Source organism: Papaver somniferum, chromosome 9 (genome assembly GCF_003573695.1).
Source record: "Papaver somniferum cultivar HN1 chromosome 9, ASM357369v1, whole genome shotgun sequence".
Taxonomy (NCBI): Eukaryota; Viridiplantae; Streptophyta; class Magnoliopsida; order Ranunculales; family Papaveraceae; genus Papaver; species Papaver somniferum.
In genome coordinates, this window is record NC_039366.1 from 65,777,263 (window position 1) to 65,804,507 (window position 27,245).

The following is a 27,245-nucleotide window of genomic DNA, read 5'->3' on the forward strand; positions in this document are numbered from 1 at the left end:
CCTGTAGCATGATCCCATCAATAAGATGAGAAAGAGCGGCCTCATCATTTACTTCTGCATCAGTTAACCTTCTCCCAAATTCGAGATTCCACTCGGAGCTCAGACTGCGTTAAAAGTAGCAAGGTCTATTTGCAGCCCAAGTTAAAAGTGTTGGTCACATGCTGGTCCCTTGCAGTTTCTCAATTCAAATTTGGGACCATTTTATATCTAGCTTCACCAGCAATTGGAGTCATGTGTCTTCACTGATAATGCAGATGGGGTAGCAAAATGTAGCATTTCTGTTGAGCAAAATGTAGCATAGCCAGACAAATAGCTGGAACAACTTAGTGCGAAAAACAACAAGAACTTTCTTCGAAGAATTTGCGACTAACTGCAGAATGGATCTCGCATTTACTGCCGCAGTTAAGACCAAGTAGCCTTACAATGATCCTGCAATTTGTATTTCTCTGGCATGAATAGTCCAATGTGTTTTCAAATGGAAGCTTTTTTCATTGAACGGCAGCCATTCCAATTCCTGCCACCAATCTAGTTAATGCTTCACCTATTCCACCCACAACCACATGCAAGTTCAATATTTGTTAGATTCATAATTCACAGCTCAGATCCTCTACAAATGATGAAAGATTTATTGCAAGTCTATCGAAGTTGCAGACAATGTGAAGCTTCAAATATAAGAAGAGACTCTTGGTGTGAATACCAAGGGACTAGCACTGATAACCATTTCCAGACTGCAGATCCAAGAATCACCCATGGTGGTGGTCTACATCCTGCTTTCAACTTAGGCAAGAACATCAATTTGATTTCATAAATCCAGATGCTCTGTATACAAACATGAGACTTAAACAGATGGAAAAGTCACTGAGCTATTTCAAAGATTAAAGTTCTGAGCTATTTCAAAGATTGGGGTCATATGACCAAACTGAAGGCACAGAACAACCCAGGAAGTCATATCCTTAATAAACAATTCATACTGAACACATAAATTTATCAAGATCTTATGCATAAACAAAACTGGATAAACAGATGGAAAAATTCTAAGCTACTTGAAGGATTGGAGTCAGAGGTGACCAAATTGAATACAGAGAACAACTCCATTGACCCATCAAGGGTAAACAAAATCTGATCAAATATCACAATAGACCAACAGACTTGAGGAACTACAAACCCTAATGTTAAGAACCCACAAATTCAATATATCAAAATTAAAATTTAGAAATTCTGTAATGAACAAAAACCAAATTCGAGATTTATCAAATTAAACAAAGAAAGAGTCGAAATTAATTAAAAGATTAGATCCATTCATTCATCACTACCAAGACCCAATTACAAAACGAAACACCACTAAAATACTTACAAGGACGAAACCCTAATTTCATACCCAGAAAATAAAGACATAAAGACCCCCAAATACCCTTACGAAACCCTAAGAACTTGTAAACTTGGTAACAGCTTTGGTACCCTCAGAAACTGCATGCTTAGCCAACTCTCCTGGAAGAACAAGACGAACAGCGGTCTGAATCTCCCTTGAAGTGATAGTCGGCTTCTTGTTGTACCTCGCCAATCTGGAAGATTCAGCAGCAAGCTTCTCAAAGATATCATTGATAAAACTGTTCATAATACCCATAGCTTTGCTTGAAATACCGATATCAGGATGAACTTGTTTCAGAACTTTGAAGATGTAGATCTTGTAGGTTTCAATTGACTTCTTTGATCTCTTCTTCTTCTTATCTGTTGATGAAGCATCTTTGGCTGGGAGTTTCTTCTCAGCTCTGGGTTTCTTCTCTGCTGGTGCTTTTTCAGCTGGTGCTTTCTCGGCTGGCTTCTTCTCTGCTGGCTTCTTCTCGGCCGGCTTCTTCTCTGCTTTAGGTGCCATCTGATCGGAAAACTGAAAGATAGATCGGGAAATTAAAGTGGGGATAGGGATAGACTTTAGAGAGAGAATATAGGTGAGATGATGATGTGTTGTGGAGAGAATGAGAGTTTTGGGATTTATATAGAGATGTTGGTTAGATGTGATTGGTTCGTTATGTTTCATACGGATCGATAGCCTGGCCGTTGATTATTGTAAATGGTGTGGATGGTTTGAGATAGTTCGGATTAAATAAATTGTGTTTCGTTTGGCGCCGGACTTTATTTCCACACAGACTTGTCTGCTTTTGGATTTGATTGGTTTGCTAAAATTCATACGGATCGATAGGATGGATAATATCGCCGTTGATTATAGTAAAGGATTTAGATGGTGGAGATGTTTCGGATTAAATTGTGTTTCATATGGCGCGGATAGTTTCATTTTGGGCTAGTTTATTTCGAACGCTTTTATTGGGGCGTCACCATCCAATAGAGGGGCTTCACTTGGATATTTAGTGACTAAAAATCTAGTTATGGGGTACTTTTGATTCAATAGCATGTTGGAAAATCTAGTTCAAGGCTCTAATGAAAGATTCTTTTCGACAATTAATCGACCCTTTCCCAATTGAATTGGCGAGTACAAACAGGTCAATGAATATCGCCGTCAGGATACTTGAAGCCCCAAAACAGTTGTTGGATTCAAAGCTTGTACGACCTTGATCCAACCAAGAACACACTGGTTTTGATACTGATGATGCTTGTGAGAAAGAAAACAGAGAAAGTTGAGAGATGTGTTTTGAATGAAAACAAGTCTCCTATTTAAAGAGGAAATCACACCCTTTGGAGATGACTCTTCATCCCTACAAGCATCTTTTCATAGTGAACATGCGCGTCTCTTCCTTCAATGCGTCCATTGGTGAAACGAGTTTTATGTTCAGTATTCTAACTGACAATAGGAACCCCAGAACAGAAAATTTCCAACGAGACGTTGTCTCGCACTCTGCAGGGGGCCCCTTGCCCCTAGACCTCGGGAGCAGCCTAAATGCCTTCAATTCAAGGGTTTGTTGAAAATATCCAACATTTTCCCCTTATTTTCAAAAAACCAAGATAAGTGATTAAAAAAAAAGGTTTTAAAACTGGAGTGGCTGCATCACATAAGTGACTGCCTACGTATCCGAGTGGGATCAAGCCAACGTAGTTCAAGCTAAGTTGAGACAAAGCATCATCGTGGAAACCAATACATAAATTATAGGTACCTTTTGGGTTTGAACCTCCACTTAGTGTAAGATATTCGAAGCTTCATCGAGGTCGTATGGTGAATTTAATCTTGAACCAAGTACCCCTTGTGATAAAGCCGGAACCTCCACACATATTGATGTCCGGTCTTGTGCAATGCATAGCATACATAAGACTACCAACAACACTAGAATGCTCACGTTGTTTATGAGCTCTTTCGGTGTTCTTCATTAATTTTACACTAGGATCTAGAGGGCTAGGGGCTGGTTTGTCATCAAAATGACCATATTTCTTGAGAAAATTTCTCAATGTAATGAGATTGGGTTAAAACCAACTCATATCCCTTTCTTAGGATTTTGATTCCTAATATCACATTAGCCTCCCCTAGATCTTTCATGTCAAAACTAGAACTAAGAAACTTTTTAGTATCTTCCACAATAGACAAGTCAGACCCAAAAATAAGCATGTCATCAACATACAAACAGAGAATCACGCACTCAGATTTATCTTGTTTACTATAGATACATTTATCAGCATCATTCACAACAAAACCATATGACAAAGCTACTTTGTCGAACTTCTCATGCCATTGCATGGGAGCTTGCTTCAAGCCATAAAGAGATTTCACTAGTTTACACACCTTCTTCTCTTGGCCTGGCAATATGAAACCTTCAGGTTGCTCCATATATATCTCTTCTTCTAAATCACCATTTAGAAAAGCGTTTTTTACATCCATTTGATGTACAACTAACTTATGAATAAAAACTAGTGCAATCAAGCAACGAATAGATGTGATTCATGCAACAGGCGCATATGTATCAAAGTAATCAATACCATGTTGTTGTTTGTAACCCTTAACAACCAATCTGGCCTTAAATTTATCAATGGTACCATCAGCGTTCAACTTTCTCTTGAATATCAATTTACATCCTATTGCCTTAACACCAGGAGGTATATCACAGTATATCCAAGTTTCATTTATCAAATGGGAATGCTTTTCATCATTGATAGCCTCTTTCCAGAAATTAGCATCTCTGGAGCTTATTGCCTCAACATAGGTTTTAGGATCACCTTCATCATGCATATCATACATGGTAGTGCTAAGAATTTCATTCTTATCACCCTCTACAAGGTAATATTTGAAGTCTGGGTCAGGCTTTTTCTCTATTCTTCCTCTCTTACTTTTCTAGGTTCAATATCTTCAGTAGGAACTGAAATATCGTTGTTTTGTGTAGAAGAGGAAGATTCATCATTGTTATCAGTATCCATTGGTTCTAGACTTCCTAGATTATTGTTCACCTCACAAGTATAAAACTTGTGGAATGAACAAAGTATGAAACGAAAAGAACTTTGATAATTACTGTCTATCTTATTCAAGTGAGCAACTCAACAATCGAAAAAGATCAGGATACTCGAGCTACCAAGATAAACAATAGCTGGACCTGGTTTCACGAATCCCAATGAAGTCTTTGTAGTCGCTAAACCCTAAAAGAGTTTTAGGGAGAGGACGACTCTAGTTATACTAGGACACGCCAAGAAAAGTAGTGTCGGGATTCAGAAATCCTAGTTGCCTGGAGTTCCCCTTTTATAGACATTCAAAGCATAGGTTGCTTTAGGTTTAAGCTAAGATAACTTTGGAACCAAGCAATCAATATCTACCGTTAGATGAGTCTTTGAATATGATTCTGTTTATAGGCAAAAACCGTTTTTGCTGATTTTGGTAATTTCGGTGAGTGAATGAGAAACAAATCTAAACCCTAAACAAATGTACTGCACGAGAGTACTTTAGATTCGAGAGATCAATCTATACAAATCTGGCCTAAACCAAGAAATGGCCGTTCCGGATTTGCTTCGGTCACAAAGAGGAGGAGAAGGGCTGGTTTAGGGAGGGAAGCGAAGAGAGTGTTGAGACCAGAGCAGTTCTGGAAGAGTAGTACTTGACTTGTATCAGAAGATAAAAGCTTTGAGAAAGCTAGCAAGAGTTTCCTTTCTGAGTGTTGTATTTCTCCCTGACCAAAAACTTGTGTTTTGGTGGAAATAGGTAAAACCTATTTATACAAGTCTAAGTGAAACATACTATGGCCTCGTAAGAAAAGAAACGGATGAGTTAAATGGGAAGAGGTGGTAACGCCTGATATTGATGGAATTTGATGAAATTGATGTTCCATAATGAAATAACGTTTCACCATTACTTCCTGCATTTACTAACCGTTTTATTCTTATTACACCTTCTTGAAACAGGCATTTGTGTATGCCGCACACTATAGACCGTCAAACCAAAACCCTAATGAGCATCCCCCAGTTTGTGACATACGTTTTGATGTCTCGGGTGTTTTCGTGGAAAACATATAGCATGTTGCTGGTGTTTGATAAGTTGAGCTTGAGAGACTTGCCGGCTCATTGGAGACCTTCGACGGTCGAGATTTTGTATAAGAGGAATCGTGGCCTTTGATGTAGGCGCGGCATGCCAAAGTGCAAGGGATGCATGGCATGTGCCAATGGCATGTGTGGCATGCCTTGGTCCTGGGTAGCACGTCGGGTGCAAGTTGTAATGCCAAAGTGCAAGTGTTGCACGGCATGTGCCAATGGCATGTGTGGCATGCCTTGGCCCTAGGTTGCACGGCTTGGCATGCCAAGTTGCAAGGGTTGCATGGCATGTGACAATGGCGTGTGTGGCGGCTTTGGCCCTAGGCATGTCAAGTTGCAAGGGTTGCATGCCATGTGCCAATGGCGCGTGTGGAGGCTTTGGCCCTAGGTTTGGCGTGCCAAGTTGCAAGGGTTGCATGGCATGTGTCAATGGCGCGTGTGGCGGCTTTGGCCCTAGGTTGCACAGCTTGGCATGCCAGGTTGCAAGGGTTGCACAGCATGTGCCAATGGCACGTGTGGCAGCTTTGGCCCTAGGTTGCACGTCTTGGCATGCCAGGTTGCAAGGGTTGCACGACATGTGCCAATGGCGTGTGTGGCGGCTTTGGCCCTAGGTTGCACGACTTGGCATGCCAGGTTGCAAGGGTTGCACGTCATGTGCCAATGGCGCGTGTGGCGTCTTTGGCCCTAGGTTTGGCGTGCCAAGTTGCAAGGGTTGCATGGAATGCGCCAATGGCGCGTGTGGAGGCTTTGGCCCTAGGTTGCACGGCTTGACATGTCAGGTTGCAAGGTTTGCACGACATGTGCCAATGGTGCGTGTGGCGTCTTTGTCCCTAGGTTGCACGGATTGGCATGCCAGGTTGCAAGGGTTGTACTGCATGTGCCAATGGCGGCTTTGGCCCTTGGTTTGGCGTGCCAACTTGCAAGGGTTGCATGGCATGTGCCAATGGCGCGTGTGGCAGCTTTGGCCCTAGGTTGCACGGCTTGGCATGCCAGGTTGCAAGGGTTGCACGACATGTGACAATGGCGTGTGTGGTTGTTTTGGCCCTAGGTTGCACGACTTGGCATGCCAGGTTGCACGGCATGTGCCAATGGCACGTGTGGTGGCTTTGGCCTTAGGTTGCATGGCTTGGCATGCCAGGTTGCAAGGGTTGCACGACATGTGCCAATGGCGCGTGTGGCGACTTTGGCCCTAGGTTGCACGGCTTGGCATGCCAGGTTACAAGGGTTGCACGGCATGTTCCAATGGCGCGTGTGGCGGCTTTGGCACCAGGTTTGGCGTGCCAAGTTGCAAGGGTTGCATGGCATGTGCCAATGGCGAGTGTGGCGGCTTTGGCCCTAGGTTGCACGGCTTGGCATGCCAGGTTGCAAGGGTTGCACGACATGTGCCAATGGCGCGTGTGGCGGCTTTGGTCCTAGGTTGCATGGCTTGGCATGCCAAATTGCAAGGGTTGCACGACATGTGCCAATGGCGCGTGTGGCGGCTTTGGCCCTAGGTTTGGTGTGCCAAGTTGCAAGGGTTGCATGGCATGTGCCAATGGCGCGTGTGGCAGCTTTGGCCTTAGGCTACACGGCTTGGCATGCCAGGTTGCAAGGGTTGGACAACATGTGCCAATGGCGCGTGTGGAGGCTTTGGCCCTAGGTTGCACGACTTGGCATGCCAGGTTTCAAGGGTTGCACGGCATGTGCCAATGGCGCATGTGGCGGTTTTGGCCCTAGGTTGCACGACTTGGCATGCCAGGTTGCAAGGGTTGCACGGCATGTGCTAATGGCGCGTGTGGCAGTTTTGGCCCTAGGTTGCACGGCTTGGCATGCCAGGTTGCAAGGGTTGCATGGCATGTGCCAATGACGCGTGTGGTGGCTTTGGCCCTAGGTTTGGCGTGCCAAGTTGCAAGGGTTGCATGGCATGTGCCAATGGCTCGTGTGGCGGCTTTGGCCCTAGGTTGCACGGCTTGGCATGCCAGGTTTTAAGGGTTGCACGACATGTGCCAATGGCGCGTGTGAAGGCTTTGTCCCTAGGTTGCACGGCTTGGCATGTCAGGTTGCAAGGGTTGCACGGCATGTGCCAATGGCGCGTGTGGTGGCTTTGGCCCTAGGTTTGGCGTGCCAAGTTGCAAGGGTTGCATGGCATGTGCGCACGTGTGGCTGCTTTGGCCCTTGGTTTCGCGGCTTCGTATGCCAGGTTGCAAGGGTTGTACGACATGTGCTAATGGCACGTGTGGCGGCTTTGGCCCTAGGTTGCACGGCTTGGCATGCCAGGTTGCAAGGGTTGCACGGCATGTGCCAATGGCGCGGTGTGGCGGCATTGGCCCTAGGTTGCACGGGATTGGCATGCCATGTTGCAAGGGTTGCACGACATGTTCCAATGGCGCGTGTGGAGGCTTTGGCCCTAGGTTGCACGGCTTGGCATGCCAGGTTGCAAGGGTTGCACGGCATGTGCCAATGGCGCGTGTGGTGTCTTTGGCCCTAAGTTTGGCATGCCAAGTTGCAAGGATTGCATGGCATGTGCCAATGGCGCGTGTGGCGGCTTTAGCCCTAGGTTGCACGGCTTGGCATGCCAGGTTGCAAGGGTTGCACGACATGTGCCAATGGCGCGTGTGGCGGCTTTGGACCTAGGTTGCATGGCTTGGCATGCCAGGTTGCAAGGGTTGCACGACATGTGCCAATAGCGCGTGTGGCGGCTTTGGCCCTAGGTTTGGCGTGCCAAGTTGCAAGGGTTGCATGGTATGTGCCAATGGTGCGTGTGGCGACTTTGGCCCTAGGTTGCACGGCTTGGCATGCCAGGTTGCACGACATGTGCCAATGGCGCGTGTGGCGGCTTTGGCACGGTTGCCATATCCTGCGTGTTTATTTGTGGTTTAGCATGGTTGCCATATTTTGCACAATGATTGCATGGTACATGCAATTGCTATGTTTTGTGTGATGAGTGCACGGTGCGTGCATTTTGGCATGTTTTCCATGATTTTGCGCAATGATCGCACGGTTCGTGCAATTGCTATGTTCTGCGCGATGTTTGCACGGTACGTGCATTTGGCATGTTGTATGACATGTGTGAGTGGCATGATTGCCATGCTTTTGCGCAGTGATTGCACGGTGCGTGCAATTGCTATGTTCTACACAATGATTGCACGGTGCGTGCATTTGGCATGCTTGCCATGCTTTTTGCGTAATGGTTGTGCGGTATTGTGAACTTAGGGTTTCGCGCATCGAAACCCTAATTTAGTATTTGAAAAAGGGTACCCTGGTAATTTTAACATAAGCGCGTTAAATGCTCTAATAAATGTGCTAGTGTCACCGGTGACGTCATGCTATAGTGAGATTTTACGGTTTTACCCCTTGTTCAAAAACCACCATCAACAGATTCATATAAACAAGATCAACACTCTGGTTAGGTTAAACCGTAATCGAACCGCGTATAAAGACTATATTCAAGGTGGTTAGCCGAAACTAGCCGATTTGGACTTATAAGCTTAATATTCATTTTCATAAACATTAAGACTTTAACCTTGAGTCACAATCATGTGATCAAATAAGTCTATAGAATTTTTAGAGATTTGATCAAATGTTAATTATCTCGTAGAAATAACTTTATTGCATTTGAAAATAATCAACATGGTTAGCAGATGTACAAAGTACAAATACCATAGTCGTTTGTGAGTCAGGTCAGTCACAGTATGTGTACCGGTTTGTATGCTATTAAGCACAACCAAGTTCCGGAGTTCATAGAACTATTTGGGTATGCGCACCAGTATGTGTACCTTAAGACTATAACCGGTTCTGAAGTCCACAGAACTATTTTAGTATGCGTACCAGTATGGATACACAAACCGAGTTCCGGAACACAGAACTTTTCTGGTACGTGTACCGGTATGGATACCAAAGCGGTTTCGTGACCACGGTTCCTTTTCGGTTTACATCCAGGTATGCGTACAGATCCAGTTCACGAATTAACATATTTTTACAGAATGCGCATAAGGATATGCGTACTAAAAATCTGTTTGTCGATATATAACTACTCCATTACATATACGAGTACATGTACTACGGCTTCAGACTTATAACAATTTTCCCAGTTTGTAAGACTGATAACACTGATTTATATCTGAATCTATAGTGGTTTTATATTTCTCTAAAAATTGATTAGAAACATTCCGGAATAAATCAATGACACATATCACTATTCAGGTTATTTTCAAATGATAAAACTTGAATCATGATTTCGATTGCGAATAATAAGTTGTCCTTAATCGAAATTCATCAAGTAAGAACAAATTTTTATTAAGCTTAGTCATTATATTTCGAAAACTAATCACCATGATAAACTTGACTCAAAATTCTTGTATATGCATGATAGTCTAATTAGTTATGAGACATCGTCTCATAGATAGAAAGATGAATATAACTTGAGAAATAGGCGATTCAGTCTTCACTTAACTTTTGTTTAAGAAGTTATCCAAAAGCTTCAGTTGATCTTCGCCTTCAAATGGTAGAATCCAATGATGACTGTCGTGATGTCTGTTTTTCAACTACTTTTATCCTAATCTGAGACTTAACTAATTGTAGACTAGAAATCAATATATAGTTTTGACAACTAAATTTGACAACAAACTTGAGATAACAATAATTGTGAGTTCGACCAAGAAATGCTCTAACACTTAGCATAAATTGCATTTTTGTGATTGTCTCATAATTTAACTTAGAAAGCAGTATAGAACATCGCACACACTTTAATATGACAACCGGTTTTGTGTGGAAGAATAATTATCTTTCTTATAGGAGGAAACATCAAAAACTCGACTAAAAAAGAATTTATTCACGTTTTTATGGTTTAGTCCGTGAACCGTCACAAAATTTTTATGGACCGTTTTCTATCTATGAACTGCCTTAGCAACACATTATAAGCGTTAATAAGACTCATAACTTCTTCGTTATAATTCAGAATTGAGTGATTCTTGGCTCGCTGGATTCATATTTTCATTCACTACAACATGAGTACCTTTCAACGGATAAAGTTCATTTTCATTAAAGTCTTGGGATCAAATATCCTTGAGCGTATACATAAATGTATAATTAGCGTCATAGGAATTGTTCCATAGAGTGAGCACTTGTTTCAATAGATTAAAAAGATAAAATTAAACAAGAGTTTCATATGAAATCAGTATTCACATACCTTTGTTGATTATTTTGTTTTGTTTTGAAGCATAATACATCTGTTGATGGAGTCGTCTTTGATTTATTTGTTTGTTCTTTTGTCATCAACTTTGAGGGTTAATTAGTGATATCTGATACTCAACTACCATACTTTAATCCTAGTCTGAGAGTTAACTTCAGCTAGAAATCAGTATATAGTTTTGTGCATCTAACATTGACAACAAGCTTGAGATAACAAAACTTGTAAATTCTACCGAGCAAGGCTCTAACACAAACAAGACAGTTCATGAGCTTTTGCTATCTTGAATTGGGTAGGTATGAAAACTGGGTTTGCAGACCTCTAAGCACTTCTCAAAGTAAGGCTCAAAGAGTATGCAAACCAAGTTTGCAAACCTCTAGAAGTTTCACAAAGTTAGATCGTATGGGTATCAGATGTAAAGGGTATGCAAACCGAGTTTGCAAATCTATATTAGCGGAGTTCACATCGACTAGGTATGCTAACCGGGTACACATATGTTGCTCCAAGCAGTTCAGAAAATCTCCCGTTCTTAAACCTAGACAATTTGCATTCCTTGCTGGGGAAATTTTCAAAATATCTTTTCTTTGCAATATTAAATCTACTAAAATCACACAATAACGTCTCATAAGATAGAATAGTAGATACAATGAGTAAATAGGATATGTCAGTCTTCATATACCTCTTTCTTTGATGAAGTTCTCGCAAATGTCTTCGTTTATTCTCCAGTCTCCAATCTTCGAGGGTTATTCCGTAATATTTAATACTCAAAATATAGTATTGTGCGTCTAACACTGAGAATAAACTTGAGATAACAAAACTTGCGAGTTTGATCGACCGATGCTCAAACATCTTCAACTTCATTTTCATCTTCAGAATCGACCCGTGTAGTCTCAATTTTTGCCATGTCTTCTTCTATATAAATATTCTGATGCACTCAAATTCAGTTGTTGCAAATATTTAACCTTGTTGCCCCTTGAGAATCTTGTGAATTAATCTCAAAGTTGCAGGATCACAAGACTCGTATGCTGAAGAAGAATGACTTCTCCCCCACTTCTTAATATTAGTCCTCATCTTGCAAATGTATATCACTATTTCCAAATCGTTAATTATTATTTTGCATAAAAATCAAAGCACATATATAATATTTAAAGAATCTCTTGTTAAACTACTTAATGTATAAATAATATTTTATATTTTTATAACAATTGGATATTAATTCTAAATCACAAGTCCATTTTTTTCCAGTGTTAAATTTGAAAAACTCTTCTTACTAACGAAGTCGATATAGTAAATTATTTTATTATTTAAACTTGAGGTAACATGCAATTTATTTGCTGATTCATATCATGATTATATTTTGGATTTGTTAAACAACTAACTTGAATCAATGAATAATTTATACTGCTTTAAATAACATGTCTTCAATCTTTTTCCTGATTTCAAGGACCGGGCAAGTCTATCAAATATTTAAGATTTTTCTTTAAAAACAAACTCTAAGCTAGGCTTGAAAAAACTTTGTTCTCATTGTTCGGGTTTTAAATAGTCCTTTTCAAGTTTCGGGTAAAATTCGAAGCGCATATGCAACTTCCAGATATCCCAAATTATTTTGCATAATGATTAAAAAGTATTATATATTTATAATAACAACTAGTTAAATCCTACGTCTCCATTTAAATAAACCAAGTATTCGCATCTAGTTACTTTTAAGATCATTTCAAAATGTTTTTAAAAGATTTTTTTTCTTAGGATAATCTTTAGAATAGCTTCGCCTTCATTACCAATGCTTTAAATCGTCAATTAATATTCCATGTAAAAGTTACCATATCAAAAAAGCATTGATGAGTGCCAAATATTGTATATATTTATCCCTTTTTGTTGGCATTTAACTCATCTTTTATGCATTAATTCTACATTTTATCCCATATTCTGTATTTTCATTGTTTTCAAGAATAAATATTTTTATTAATTAATTTTGCATTTTTGGGTAATAAATAAAGTTCGGATGAGTCGCGGAGCAAAAAGAGCAGAAAAGTGGTGAAAAGCCGGGAGAAATTACGCAAGGAAGCCGCAAAGAATGGAGCGCACGTCCAAAAAGCTGGAAATGGGCTCAAGAAGAAGAAAGTTGTTCTTAAAGAAGAAGTGGGCTCAAGGTTTTCCAAGCCCAAACTCATTTCCCAAACCCAAATCCATACCCGCTTGCGTCTTCAGCCGTCAGATCAGTTCTCAGAAGCATCCGACGGTCGCTCCCTTGCTGTGCATCGAAGTTTGATATCTCCGCCTAACACTACAACACCTAACTCCATCTGGCGTCGTTGATTTTGTTGTATTATATAATCCAGCGGTCGCTACAAGCTTCACTTCATCTCACCGTCCGATTGATCTTTCATCTCCCTATCCCACGGCTCAGCGTCGCAGATCATCAAACTCGATACACTCGCCTCACACCCAAGTGCCGAACACCCTAGACCTCAAACAAACGCACCCTTCCCCTTTCTCCATCGAACCCATCTCCTCCATCACCCCCCTCTGCAGAACCACCATACTCCGTACCACCACCATGTCCGTCTCCATCATCACCACCTCACCCCAAATCACTCCACTATTTTCTCCCCGACTCTACTCTACCTAAGCCCATCATCACCATCACGTACCATCTCTTTAGCATCACTAATTTCTCCAATTTCTCATCTCTCTGCTCACTGAAACCCTAGGTGAGAAATTGGGGATATAAGTGATGATTAAAGCAACAATTGAAGCATGAGAGGAACGAGAAGAAGCAGGAGAAGAGTGGGTCGACGAGATGGAGCGAGTATCTCATCAACAGTAGGTAAATCAATTTCACCAAACCCTAGTTCTACTGATTTTGGAGGAAAATTGGGGGAAAACCCTAAATGTGTAATTGGGTATAAATTGGTGTTGTGTGGAGTGTGTGAAAGACACTGTGTATCTCTCTGGACTAGCCAGTAGAGAATTTGCTACAAATTTTTATGAATTTCAATTTCAGTGCTTATCAGTTAACAAGTTGAAAATTGCATATATTTTTAGTTATCTCAAATGTTGCTAGTTGTGTATGAATCATCTGTGTTAATGTATGTATGTTGCTACATCATGGTTAGCATGAGCTAATCAGCATCAGGCCAAGGCTCAGTGAAGCCTTGTGCACTGTCAAGTGACTAGAAGCTAGGATAGTTACTTCCTTGTATGTTTTGATTGAGCAAATGAGAGATACCAATGCTCATAGAGCCTGTGATTGGCTGTACTGTCAAAAGACAGCCAATGCTAGGGGCAGACTAGTGAGCAAATTGGTATTCTTCCATTTCTAGATGTATGCATAGGAACAAACACAACCTAGAAACATGTCATTTGATTAGGACACAAGGTGGATCCTAAGCCTTGGCTTAACCACCAATCCCTTCTCAGTAACTTGCATTTTCAGTCCTGTGTGCTTTCAACTCAGTTAATTTTCTTGCCTTTTATTTTCTTGCACTTTGTAGCTTCTGTGCACTGAAGTCAGTGCACAATCCTCACTCTGCCCTTGGCTTCCTAGCCTTGGTTCTTGTCTGTTTTTCTTTTCTTAGTTGGTTCTTTGCTGATTTACCTTGCTTTGCTCACTGCCATAGTGCATTGTCACCATTGTTAGCCTAGGAAGACTTCTTGTATGCTCCTCTCCCTGTGGACAAACCCCTACTCATCATTTTATTACAAACCTTGGCCTTGTATACTTGCAAGTGTTTTGTGTGCTTCTCATTTTCACACCAAGCATTTGTTCAACTACTCAGGATTAAAGAATATTCTATATTTTATAACAACTAGATGTTAATCTAAATCACAAGCCGAGTTTTTTTTTTTAATCCAATGTCATTTTATAGATTTTTCTATGTAACAAAGTAGAAAGATTAAATTATCCAATTATCTGAATTTTAGATAACATGTCAGCTTGTTCATTGACTCAAGCGTTGATTAAATTTTATATTAATTTGTGTTGATGGTGGATTTTTGACGAAGGTCATATTCGTAAAATCACATCGGAAGTTATGTATCTCTGATCAATATCAGAATCATAAGAAATTTATATCTTCACAAGGAGTGAATGGTAGTGTTGTAATACCATGACAGTAAAAATATATGACGACGATATTAGGTTTTCTGAGGAAAAACTTTTAATATTCCATATATTTCATGATTAAAGCTGAAAGACTCAACACATTTGTTGAATTCGGAATTCATCTCTGGTGTCTGTGAAAAAGGTGGAGTCTAACAACCACACTCAATATTTCGTTCGACAATCTGCATAGACTAACTCCAATATAATTCTGTGAGAATCAACTAGACAGTCGGACTCAATCAAGGAAATATATCCAAGAGTTGTATCTCTATTTATCAATACAATTTTCAATCTAAAAGATATAAATCTGTGAGCCTGATTGATATGAGAAATAACATGAACGGTATCAAAAAACAATGTTCAAGTGTCAATCAATTACTACCCAACAAACAAGGTCGGATTTCTCAATCAATTGAACTACGCACAACCTGTGATATTTTAATTATGTAAACAAATATAATGCGGAAAATAAATAACACAGATACCAGAAATTTTGTTAACGAAAAAACCGCAAATGAAGAAAAACCCCGGGACCTAGTCCATATTTGAACATCACACTGTATTAAGCCGCTACAGACACTAGCCTACTACAAATTAACTTCGGATGGAATGTAGTTGAGCCCTAACAAATCTCATACTGATCAAGGTACATTCGCATTCCTTACGCCTCTGAATCTCAGCAGGACTCTACGCACTTGATTCCCTTAGTTGATCTCACCCACAACTAAGAGTTGCTATGATCCAGAGTCGAAGACTTATAAACAAATCTGTCTCCTACAGAAATGTCTATTCTGATAGATAAATTTGTCTCCCACAGAAATACCTATGAAGTTTTGTTCCGTCTTATGATAAATCAAGGTGCACATGAACCAATTGATAATCCGGTCTTATATTCCCGAAGAACAGCCTAGAAATATCGATCACCTCACAATAACTTAACTATATGGTAGTAGAACAAGTTATTGTGGAATCACAAAAAAATGAGACGAAGATCTTTGTGATTAATTTTTTATATCTTACCTATCAGAGATGAATCTCGAGCAAATCTTAGAGAAAATGGTACTCAACACGATAGAACAAGTAAGATCAGAATACACAATTATAGAGAAAATAGTTGGATCTGGCTTCAGAATCCCAATGAAGTCTTCAAGTCGTTAATCTATAATGGTTTTAGGAAAAACCTAGGTTAAAGCAGAATCGACTCTAGCTGCAACTAGTATCACACATGAGGTGTGGGGATAGGTTTCCCAGTTGCTAGAGTTCTCGTTTATATAGCCTTTCAAATTAGGGTTTCCTAAGTTAGCTTAGAAACAAAGCATTCCATATTCACCATTAAATGAAAATATGATTTAAGATACAAGCTAAGTTTGCTTGAAACCAAAGCAATTTCTCTCCACTGTTAGATGGTCTTAGCTTGTCGCACACAAATGAAATATACTTTCATTTTGTTAGAGCACTGCTCGGTCAAACTCGCATGCGTTGCTATCTCAAGCATGTTTGTCAATGTTAGTGATCAAAACTATAAGTCTTGATTTCTAGTATCTTATAGCTAAGTCTCGGACTAGGATAGTAAGTGTAGTTGAGATCAAGGACTTCATGGCGATTCATCATACAAGTAGAAGATCTACTCAAGGAACCGGTGCAACTTCTCGACAAAAAGGTATGTGGAGACTTGGACTTATCTGTCACTCAAAAGTCTATCTATTATATATCTTACTCTTTGAGACAAAAGTCGTATGCTATATATATAGATTAGATCATACACATTCGGTATTTCGAGCCGAGTATACCTCGCCTATCTATATCTCGAAATATGTGTTGGTAAGCTTTTCGCTTCGACCAAGTTTATCTTTACCTAGTGACGAAAGTCATGAATGTTTCAATCAGTTTGAAAATTGCTTTGACGAGAAATAGTGTAACAACTATATAACGTCCTCTAAGAATGTTTCAATGATTGGAATGAGAGTTTAGATTACATAACCAATGGATTCCTTGAACCGAAGTTTTCTAACTTTGTTGATCAAGAGAACCGGAAGTATGGCAAGTGCCAAGTCCGCGAACTCAGTCCGCGAACTGCCGAAGTTCTCAAACCCGAGAATTTCTGCTGGAGTTGACAAATTACTTGCGTGATCCAAGTCCACGAACCCAGTCCGCGAACCGGCGTAGTTCTCGAACCCGAGAATTTCTGCTGGAGTTTGTAAACTCTATCCGGTGTGTTAAGTCCGCGAACCTAGTCTGCGAACTTGAGAAGGTTATATATCTAAAGATGATTTCTGAACTTAATCTAAAAAGACTAAGGAATGCATTTGCAAACCGTGGCTATTAAATTTCATGAACCAATTCGAGTGAATCAAATAATCTTTGCTAAAATTGTGTGTTGTGTAGTTACATAAGATTTCGTTGCAATTGAGCAACTCTCTTAACTAGTTCATTTGAGTCAATTGTACTATCTATGGTGAAGAAGAACATGGTTGGTATGAAATGCTCATATGGTTAACCTCTTTGGGTAGACTATTGTTGAACCAACAATGTACATGTTTGGGTGTGGTTAACAAACCTAGAAGCGTACAGTCATTTGTGTATGACAAGATAAGTTTTCGATCCAACGGTTGAGAAATATTAGCTTGAGTCTAAATTAGGTTTTCATCTAACGGTGAATATTGATTGCTTTGTAACTAAGGAAAAACCCTAATTTGAAAGGCTATATAAAGGAGACATCTAGTATGCAAAACTAATCCCCACACCTTACGTGTGATACTAGTTTGCGTGCTAGAGTCGATTCTCCTTTAACCTTTGGTTTTATTATTCTAAAACCAGGTTAACGACTTAAAGACTTCATTGGGATTGTGAAGCCAGACCGATACTACTTTTATCGTAGTTGTGTGATCTGATCTTGCATCTTCTATCGTAACAGTACAATCATATTGATTGGATTGAGATCGTGAGAGTTCTCCGATAGGCAAGATATAAAAAGTAATCACAAACACCTTCGTCTCATTGTTTGTGATTCTACGACATCTTGTTTCGCTACCATACAATTAAGATTATTGTGAGGTGATTGATTAATCTAGGATGTTCTTCGGGAATATAAGACCGGATTATCAATTGGTTCCTGTTCACCTTGATTATTATCAAAAGACGGAACAAAAACTTTTAGGGTTTTTCTGTGGGAGACAGATTGATCCTTTGATAGACTTGTCTGTGTGAGACAAATTTGTTTATTGTTAAAGCCTGCGATTTTGGGTCGTAGCAACTCTTAGTTGTGAGTGAGATCAGCTAAGGGAATCAAATGTGCAGTATCCTGCTGGGATCAGAGGGCGTAGGGAGTACAACTGTACCTTGGATCAGTGGGAGACTGATTGGGGTTCAACTATAGTCCAGTCCGAAGTTAGCTTGGAGTAGGCTAGTGTCTGTAGCGGCTTAATACAGTGTGTATTCAATATGGACCAGGTCCCGGGGTTTTTCTGCATTTGTGGTTTCCTCGTTAGCAAAATTCTGGTGTCTGTGTTATTTCTATTTCTGCATTATATTTGTTTATATAATCGAAATAATACAGGTTGTGTGTTTGAACCAATCAATTGGAAATCCGACCTTTGGTTGTTGATTGATATTGATTGATCATTGGACATTGGTCTTTGGTACCGTCCAAGTTATTCCTTGTGTTTGATTATAGACTCGCTGATTTCTATTAGCTTGAGTGAATCAAAACAAGAGAGAGATATTAACTCCTTGTGATACTTTTACCTAGATTGAGTCTGACTGTCTAGTTGATTCTCTAGAAAGTTTTTCAGAGTTAGTCCATACAGATTGCTAAGCGAAATATTGGGTGGTGTTGTTAGACCCCCGCTTTTTCAATTGGTATCAGAGCAGGCAAACACGTTTAAGACCTTACAAGTCTGTGTTTGTAGCAATCTGAGTCTGAGGACAGAATCTCTTACGCATACCAAGATGCCTCCCAAAGCTTTCAACTATGTCAGTTGTCTGGGGAATACCTCAAAGGATTGCTCCTTAGTTAATTCTTCCGAATCCCAAGGTAAGAAGATTGACTCATCTTGTGTTGATCACTCTTCCTCCAATGAGACATTGGACACAATGGCAAAAGCTGAAATGGAGCTCAACATAATTGCAAAAATTCTACTGAGTTTGTTGATCTTCAGAATCATGAACAACTCATTGATGAATTTGAAAAGTCTATTGATCGTGAACATGTGCTCTATAACATCATAGAGTCATTCTCTAAGAATATTGAGAAACTTCTTCAAGAAAATAATCTTCAACATGAAAAGATTGTTGATCTTGAAAAGTTGATCAAAGAAGGCTCAATTAGAGAAAATTTTTTGATCAAGACACATTCATCTGATCTTGACAGACTTCGTGTTGAGAAAGAAAAGCTAGATGCATCACTTTCACTAGCCCATGAACAGTGTATGACCTTGGAAAAGGAAAACTCTGTCTTAAGGAAAATTTCTTCTGTTTCAACTGTTCTTCTTGACAAATAGTACATGAAGAAATATCCTCCAAGAGAAGATTATGTCGAGAAAAGTTTATATAACTTACAATCTTCTCACAGGGCTGAAAAGTTAAAACAAATACCAACTGTTGCGTCTTCTCCACGAACCTGTACTTTTTGTGGAAAAGGAAATCACTATGTTGTCCATTGTTTTGCCAGGAAGAAAAAAAATTTTAGACTTCACAATTTGCTTCTTTCCACTGTCAATGGAGTAGATAGTCAGACGACTATTGCAGTGAACCTCTTCACAAGGAATCCTACTTCTTATAAAAATGATCTTCTTCCTAGAAGTCATTACAGGACTGGGTTGGATTCTAGTGGTAAAATTTCTTGTGCTACCCATGAAAGCATGTCCTGTGTTTATAAGAATAACACTGGTAAATCTAAGTCTAGAATATGGAGACCCGTTTCCGAAGATCCCCTAGATTCAATATCTAGAGGTCCTAGACTTTGCAATCAGAAATATTCCTCTCCTGTGCTTCCAGAAAGGGTTGTGAGACAGTTCTCTGAATCTGGAGACTGCCGTGAAAAGTTAGGAAATGCTGAAATTAGATATCCTTGAGGTAATCACAACTATTCTCTCAAAACTTTTGGTGAGACTATGTGTCCCTCTACTACCTAGTAGAAACTCTCCATTCTTGTATCTAACTTGAGAGATACAAGGATGATGTCTGAGAGATGCTCAAGTATGATCGTTGATTTTCTTTCGGTTTGTATGTTTGATATTTTTTTTTTGTATTTTCTTTATTTTGACTCTTTAGAGACAAAGGATCCTTGAAAAGAACACAGTAGGCAATGTTCCGAATTCGGTCTAGTTACTTTGGCATTTCGGTCGGCCCACGAACGTCCATATCTCCTCAAGGAACTCTAAGGTTTCTATCTAGGCTGTATACTTGAACACATATAATTCTTATAGGTGTTCATTAATCTTCATAAAAGAACTCGATGGAAACTGTTCCAAAAGAAGAAGTTAACCCTAACATGGAGGATGATCTCAAAGGATGTGATTCTGCTCAAGAGTTCATCATGAAGAAGATGCTTGAAAGGAAAGAGTATAAATCTTGGATTGGAGAATCCTCCAAGGATCTAATTCGCGTCAGAATGAAGTCAAGAGTGAACTTGCTAACCTTCAATTGCAGATAAACCAGCTCATTGATGGACAAACAAAAATCCTTGGTACTCAGAATATCTTGATCAGAAATCAGAAGAAAGTTATCCTTGACTGCGTAAAGGCTCGTCATTATGCTCGCATTGTTGATCGAAAAACTAACGTTCTAAAACATGGTGTCTCTACGGTCAACAGGATCAAGGATATCAGTGATTCTTATTTCGATGAACCATTTCAGAGGTATGAAATCATCAAGGAAAACTGAGTTTAGTTGCCTAGTAAGTCTTCTTTTTGGCTTAGTTGGAAGAATAACTAGTGATTTGAATAGCGATGATTGTAACTACACATAGCTATTATTTTCCTTTTCTTGTTTTTAGGTTTTTTGGTTTAAAATTCTAAAACTATTTGGAGGATGATGTTTTGCAATATTTTTGATTTTGTTATATTGCAACTTGTTATGGGATATTTGTGTTTACGTCTGTGAACTTTGTTGTCCCATATTTTGTCAAAAGTAAAGTCGTTCATGATCGATATTCATGTATTGGTTTAAGAATGAATAGACTTTTGACATATACAAAAGTTAAGCCTATATTGTCAACCCTTGACAGAAGATAGGTTAAAATCTTTTGTATCCAAGGATTATTGCTATTGTATATGCTTGTGCAAAAGAATGAATCCTTGTGTATTCCACGATATAGATCTTCATTGATCCATCTTTTTGTATTAGTGTGAGGCTCCGTCATGTGTCTTATGTTGAGCACGATACGACTAAGTTGATTAATTTTTGATTAGCTTGGTTGGTTGTTCCGTAATATACTTTATGTTGAGCACTTGTGAACTAAATTAATCATCTTGTTTGGTTATTTAGTTATTGCTCCGTAAGTTCTCTTATGTCAAGCAAAACAAATTACAATTAAATTGATTACTTTTGTGATTAGTTTGATTGTGTATTCCAATTAGATTAATCATGGGATCTCTTGTAATTAGTCTACTTGATTTTTCATATATTCCATGAGTTTTTCTTGTGTTGAGTATATGAACGACTATCTTAATCATTTTCTAATGGTTATGTTAGTCATATGTTCCGTAAGTTTTCTTATATTGAGCATAAAACAATTAAGTTGATCACCTTGTGTGTTTAATTTGATTGCGTATTCCAATTAAATTAATCATGTGTTTACTTGTGATTAATTTATTGAGTTTTGGATATAAAGATCATTCTTATGGTTTTGGTGTCCAATAAAAATCCTTCTTTTCTTCGGAATTTAAGGTCGCTCTTGTTTTTCCCTTGGGAATGACATCAAATGGGGGAGAGTTATTTTGAACTTGTGCTTAATGGTCATATCTTGAGGGGTGTGCGGCTGTGGAATTTTAGAGGGATTATCTTGTATCTTTAAACTCCTTGATGAATGTTGTTAGCTTCGGCTATATGATTGCATCTAAATAAGATGATGTGTGTTTCTTTCTATCAGTCATGAAACGTCTCTTTCGGAAATTTCATTATGATCCCGTTCTTGTACCTTTGCCAATTTTATTGACAAAAAGGGGGAGAATAAATATGTAGTTCACACTACAAATACACATGGTTTTCGGATCATTGTGTTAGGGGGAGTGGTTTTCATGTGATATGGAGTATTGACTAAGGGGGAGTAATACATATCACCGTAGTATTATTGTTGAAGTTGTGATACAATTGGACTTTGACACTATATAATAATACTATAACACTGTATAACAATGATCGAGACCGATGCTTTTTCATTGTTATAGCTACGGATCTTCAACAACGGTGATGCTAAACTTACAACCTTTGGGATCATTGGAGTACTTGGAAATGACGAAGATTTCGAGGAATGTTGAAAATTAGACATGTGGAATAGGAGCTACTAAAGTTTCATTATATTTTTTGTATTCCATATGTATTGATAGTTTTGTCACTAAAATTGACAAAGGGGGAGATTGTTAGACCACTTATCGGTCAAACTCGCATGCGTTGCTATCTCAAGCATGTTTGTCAATGTTAGTGATCAAAAATATAAGTCTTGATTTCTAGTCTCTTATATCTAAGTCTCGAACTAGGATAATAAGTGTAGTTGAGCTCAAGGACTTCATGGCGATTCGTCATACAAGTAGAAGATCTACTCAAGGAACCGGTGGAACTTCTCGACAAAAAGGTATGTGGAGACTTGGACTTATCTGTCACTCAACAGTCTATCTATTATATCTCCTACTCTTTGAGACAAAAGTCGTATGCTATATATATAGATTAGATCATACACATTCGGTATTTCGAGCTGAGTATACCTCGCCTATCTATATCTCGAAATATGTGTTGGTAAGCTTTTCGCTTCGACCAAGTTTATCTTTACCTAGTGATGAAAGTCATGAATGTTTCAATCACTTTGAAAATTGCTTTGACGAGAAATAGTGTAACAACTATATAACGTCCTCTAAGAATGTTTCAATGATTGGAATGAGAGTTTAGATTACATAACTAATGAATTCCTTGAACCGAAGTTTTCGAACTTTGTTGATCAAGAGAACCGGAAGTATGGCAAGTTCCAAGTCCGCGAACTCAGTCCGCGAACTGTCAAAGTTCTCAAACCCGAGAATTTATGCTGGAGTTGAAAAACTACTTGCGTGAGCCAAATCCGCGAACCCAGTCCGTGAACCGACTAGTTCTCGAACCTGAGAATTCCTGCTGGAGTTTGTAAACTCTATCCGGTGTCTTAAGTCCGCGAACCTAGTCTGCAAACTTGAGAAGGTTATATATCTAAAGATGATTTCTGAACTTAATCTTAAAAGACTAAGGAATGCATTTGCAAACCGTGGCTATTAAATTTCATGAACCGATTCGAGTGAATCAAATCATCTTTGCTTCAATTGTGTCTTGTGTAGTTACATCAGATTTCCTTGCAATTGAACAACTCTCTTAACTAGTTCATTTGAGTCAATTGAACTAGTTATGGTGAAGAAGAACATGGTTGGTATGAAACGCTCATATGGTTAACCTCTTTGGGTAGACTATTGTTGAACCAACAATGTAACGTTTGGGTGCGGTTAACAAACCTAGAAGCGTACAGTCATTTGTGTATGACAAGATAAGTTTCCAGTCTAACGGTTGAGAAATATTAGCTTGAATCTAAATCAGGTTTTCATCTAACGGTGAATATTGATTGCTTTGTAACTAAAGCAAAACCCTGATTTGAAAGGCTATATAAAGGAGACATATAGTATTGTGCAAAACTAATCCCCACACCTTACGTGTGATACTAGTTTGCGTGCTAGAGTCGATTCTCCTTTAACCTTTGGTTTTCTTCTTCTAAAACCAGGTTAACGACTTAAAGACTTCATTGGGATTGTGAAGCCAGACCGATATTACTTTTATCGTAGTTGTGTGATATGATCTTGCATCTTCTATTGTAATAGTACAATCATATTGATTGGCTTGAGATCGTGAGAGTTCTCCGATAGGCAAGATATAAAAAGTAATCACAAACACCTTCGTCTCATTGTTTGTGATTCCACGACATCTTGTTTCGCTACCATACGATTAAGATTGTTGTGAGGTGATTGATTAATCTAGGCTGTTCTTCGGGAATATAAGACCAGATTATCAATTGGTTCCTGTTCACCTTGATTATTATCAAAAGACAGAACAAAAACTTTTAGGTTTTTTCTGTGGGAGACAGATTGATCCTTTGATAGACTTGTCTGTGTGAAACAAATTTGTTTATTGTTAAAGCCTGCGATTTTGGGTCGTAGCAACTCTTAGTTGTGGGTGAGATCAGCTAAGGGAATCAAGTGTGCAGTATCCTGCTGGGATCAGAGGCGTAGGGAGTACAACTGTACCTTGGATCAGTGGGAGACTGATTGGGGTTCAACTATAGTCCAGTCCGAAGTTAGCTTGGAGTAGGCTAGTGTCTTTAGCGTCTTAATACAGTGTGTATTCAATCTGGATTAGGTCCCGGGATTTTTCTGTATTTGCGGTTTCCTCGTTAACAAAATTCTGGTGTCTGTGTTATTTCTATTTCCGCATTATATTTGTTTATATAATTGAAATAATACAGGTTGTGCGTTTGAATCAATCAATTGGAAATCCGACCTTTGGTTGTTGATTGATATTGATTGATCCCTGGACATTGATCTTTGGTACCGTCCAAGTTATTCCTTGTGTTTGATTATAGACTCGCTGATTTCTATTAGCGTGATTGAATCAAAACAAGAGAGAGATATTAACTCCTTGAGATATTTTTACCTAGATTGAGTCTGACTGTCTAGTTGATTCTCTAAAAATTGTTTCGGAGTTAGTCCATACAGATTGCTAAGCGAAATATTGGGTGGTGTTGTTAGACCCCCGCTTTTTCACATTTATATATGGGTAACCGTACCTAAACGTGTATATTGAGTTGACTTAATAACCGAAGTTAGCCATATGAACACTTTTGTCTTAACCACATTCATCGAACACATCTTGATCAACTATGATGATCAATTAATCATGAAAGATAATCAAATGAATCTTATTGTGTTTCATAGATTGTTCAATTTTTGACAATCACATAAAAATATATATGATCCAATTGAAGCAAAATCAGATTGATTCGTAATGTACAAACTACAATAATCACTTCATGAACCTTAAGCCACGGTTTGCAAAGATTGCATTCCTTATTTCATAAATGTATTTGTTCATGAGTATGTAAACATACGTAACCGATTTTAGAACATTAACCACTCGGTTTGCAAACGGGTACTGATGTGATTTCAATGATGTTGTAGTAAAATAGTTCGTTCAAGACTTGTGAAAGCAGATTTTAGACTTAATTTCAAAACTAAAAATATAGCAAAGTTAAATAGCAATGTGATGTGAATATTATGGAGAAAGTGGGGTTAGGATTCCACTATTCATCAATACTTATGTGATTCAAAATTAGTTTATATCATGCAATTTAAACAATTGATTCGATTTTAAATTATTTTCAAATCAGATTTCCAAAATATCAAATGTTAGTCGCAAGTATAACGCAACAAGAGTCTAAAACTAAGCATGCATTATCAAGAGAAAACACATTTGATTAATAAAAACCATTTAACTCATTTTTTATCAATGAAATTAATCGTATAAAAATATTGCATAAATTTATAAAATAAATATTACCACATAATTCTTGAGAGAATGGACTCCTCTGTCACCCCTAGGATTGGGTTTAACTCATCATCACCGAAACACGCTCAAAATTCATTTTTATTGTTCAAAAATGGTTCACAAATGATGAAAAGGTGAGAAATGGTTAAAAATGGGTATTTGTAACGATTATATTTGTTACAAACCAACTGTTATAGGAAACGATAACAACATTATGTTGTTGTCTGTAGCAATAACGACTGTCTTTTGCAGTGATTGTTCTTCGTGTTCTTCATCTAATGCAACAACAAAAAAGTATGCCGAAAATAGGGCTCTCAAAATAAGATTCTTCGAGTTCCCCGCCTTCACAAGAAGAACTACTAGGTTTTTCACTAATCAAACGACCTAGAGTGTCTCTTTTCCAAGCCCGTTCTCTAATGACCTCAGGCATACACTAGAGAAAAAAAACCTAAGAGGAAGGGATACGTAAACACGCAGAAGGCTGAATCCACCAAAACAAACCTAAAGATTTCTAGCAAACAACAAGCATGATGGCTCCACTTAGATTGTTTCTAGACCATCTTGTATTCTTTCGAAAGGCAATTCGTTACAATTTCAGCAAACCTCTCTGGAATCAATCTGAGTTAAAGCAAGTTGAATAGAAACAAGGGAAGCTCAGTGGTCGCACCACCACATGAAGGGAAGGAACTTGATTCAAGCCCTCCGTTCTGTACTTAGAATGATTAGAGTATGACCGAGAGAAAGAGCTTTGATACCCAAGCCTCACCGGCAAAACGTATCCTTGGGTTGCAAGGCGTCTCGCTCAACTTACATTAACCATCATGAACTTCGAAGTATGCTTAATAGAGCAACCAATATTTTTCGAACGACTTTCCTATTAAGCTCGTTACCCTATAGGTCTCGTTCTAGTAAAAAAATTAAGCTTGGGTTCGCGTTTGGTATCGTTTTCCTAATGCGGGCAAGAAAAGAACGGTGATGAAATCCGACCCCTTATCTTGATTTGGCCAGTCCTTGCCCTTTACTAGAAAATTAATCTGTTTTCAATTCCTCAACATATATGCATACGAAGGAAGACAGTAACCTGCTGACAGGGGATTCGCGGGTGTTTCAAAAAACTTACCTCCCGTACCATACGGGCGAAGAACTGTTGTAGTCGACTCGGGCCACCGACTCCTATGTCAGTGTATGAACCCGAGGGGCCGAGGCAATATCGTAATTGTCGTCATTCTCTGCAAACAGTTTATATTTAATACTACCCTTCCTAGGGTTTTAAAAAAAATAACGTCCCAAATGTCAAAAGTCCAAAGTCCAAAAATAAAGTGCAAAAGAAAAGAAAACTTACAAAAATAAAAGATATCCTAACACAATTTCTAAAAAGAAAATCTAAAATAAAATAAAATAATGTTTTTTTTTCTTCTTCGTTCTTTTCGCTTTGTCTTTTTGATTCCAAATTCTTTAATTGACCACCAAAAGCTTTGGCAACTCCTTGTTTCTTTCGCTCTAAAATCCAAAATCTGTAGTGAAAAGACAAATACCCAAAAACAAAAAATAGAACAAATAAAAAAAAATAAAAATAAAAACTACAAAAACTAAAAACTAAAAATTAGATCTAAAATTCTAAACCTAAAAACAAGTCCGCGTCGGCGGCGCCAAAAATTGATTTTGAAATGAAGAAGAAGGTACCCCCTTAAACAAATACGTGGGTGTCGAATAACCGATGAGTGTAAATAGTAAAGAAGGCGCCCCTTAGTAATT

At 38.7% G+C, this 27,245-nt stretch overlaps 2 protein-coding genes across 2 annotated transcripts in view; both read right to left on the minus strand.

Annotated features, from left to right (window-relative positions):
* Positions 1–1,277: 1,277 nt before the first annotated feature.
* LOC113311024 (histone H2B.3-like) lies at positions 1,278–1,982 on the minus strand. The gene has a single exon (XM_026559867.1). It carries the CDS (start codon positions 1,871–1,873, stop codon positions 1,424–1,426), a length of 450 nt encoding a protein of 149 aa, XP_026415652.1. The 5' UTR covers positions 1,874–1,982; the 3' UTR covers positions 1,278–1,423.
* A 1,898-nt stretch (positions 1,983–3,880) lies between these two features.
* LOC113312048 (uncharacterized mitochondrial protein AtMg00820-like) overlaps positions 3,881–27,245 on the minus strand; it is a 32,272-nt gene continuing 8,907 nt past the window's right edge. Inside the window, exon 2 of the mRNA XM_026560819.1 lies at positions 3,881–4,209. Within this exon, the coding sequence (XP_026416604.1) occupies positions 3,881–4,209 (329 nt within the window). The remainder of the gene's footprint in view (positions 4,210–27,245) is intronic.

What these genes read in the sequence shown, in the direction of transcription:
- LOC113311024 (XM_026559867.1), bottom strand. Translation starts at nt 1,873, where the DNA reads ATGGCACCTAAAGCAGAGAAGAAGCCGGCCGAGAAGAAGCCAGCAGAG.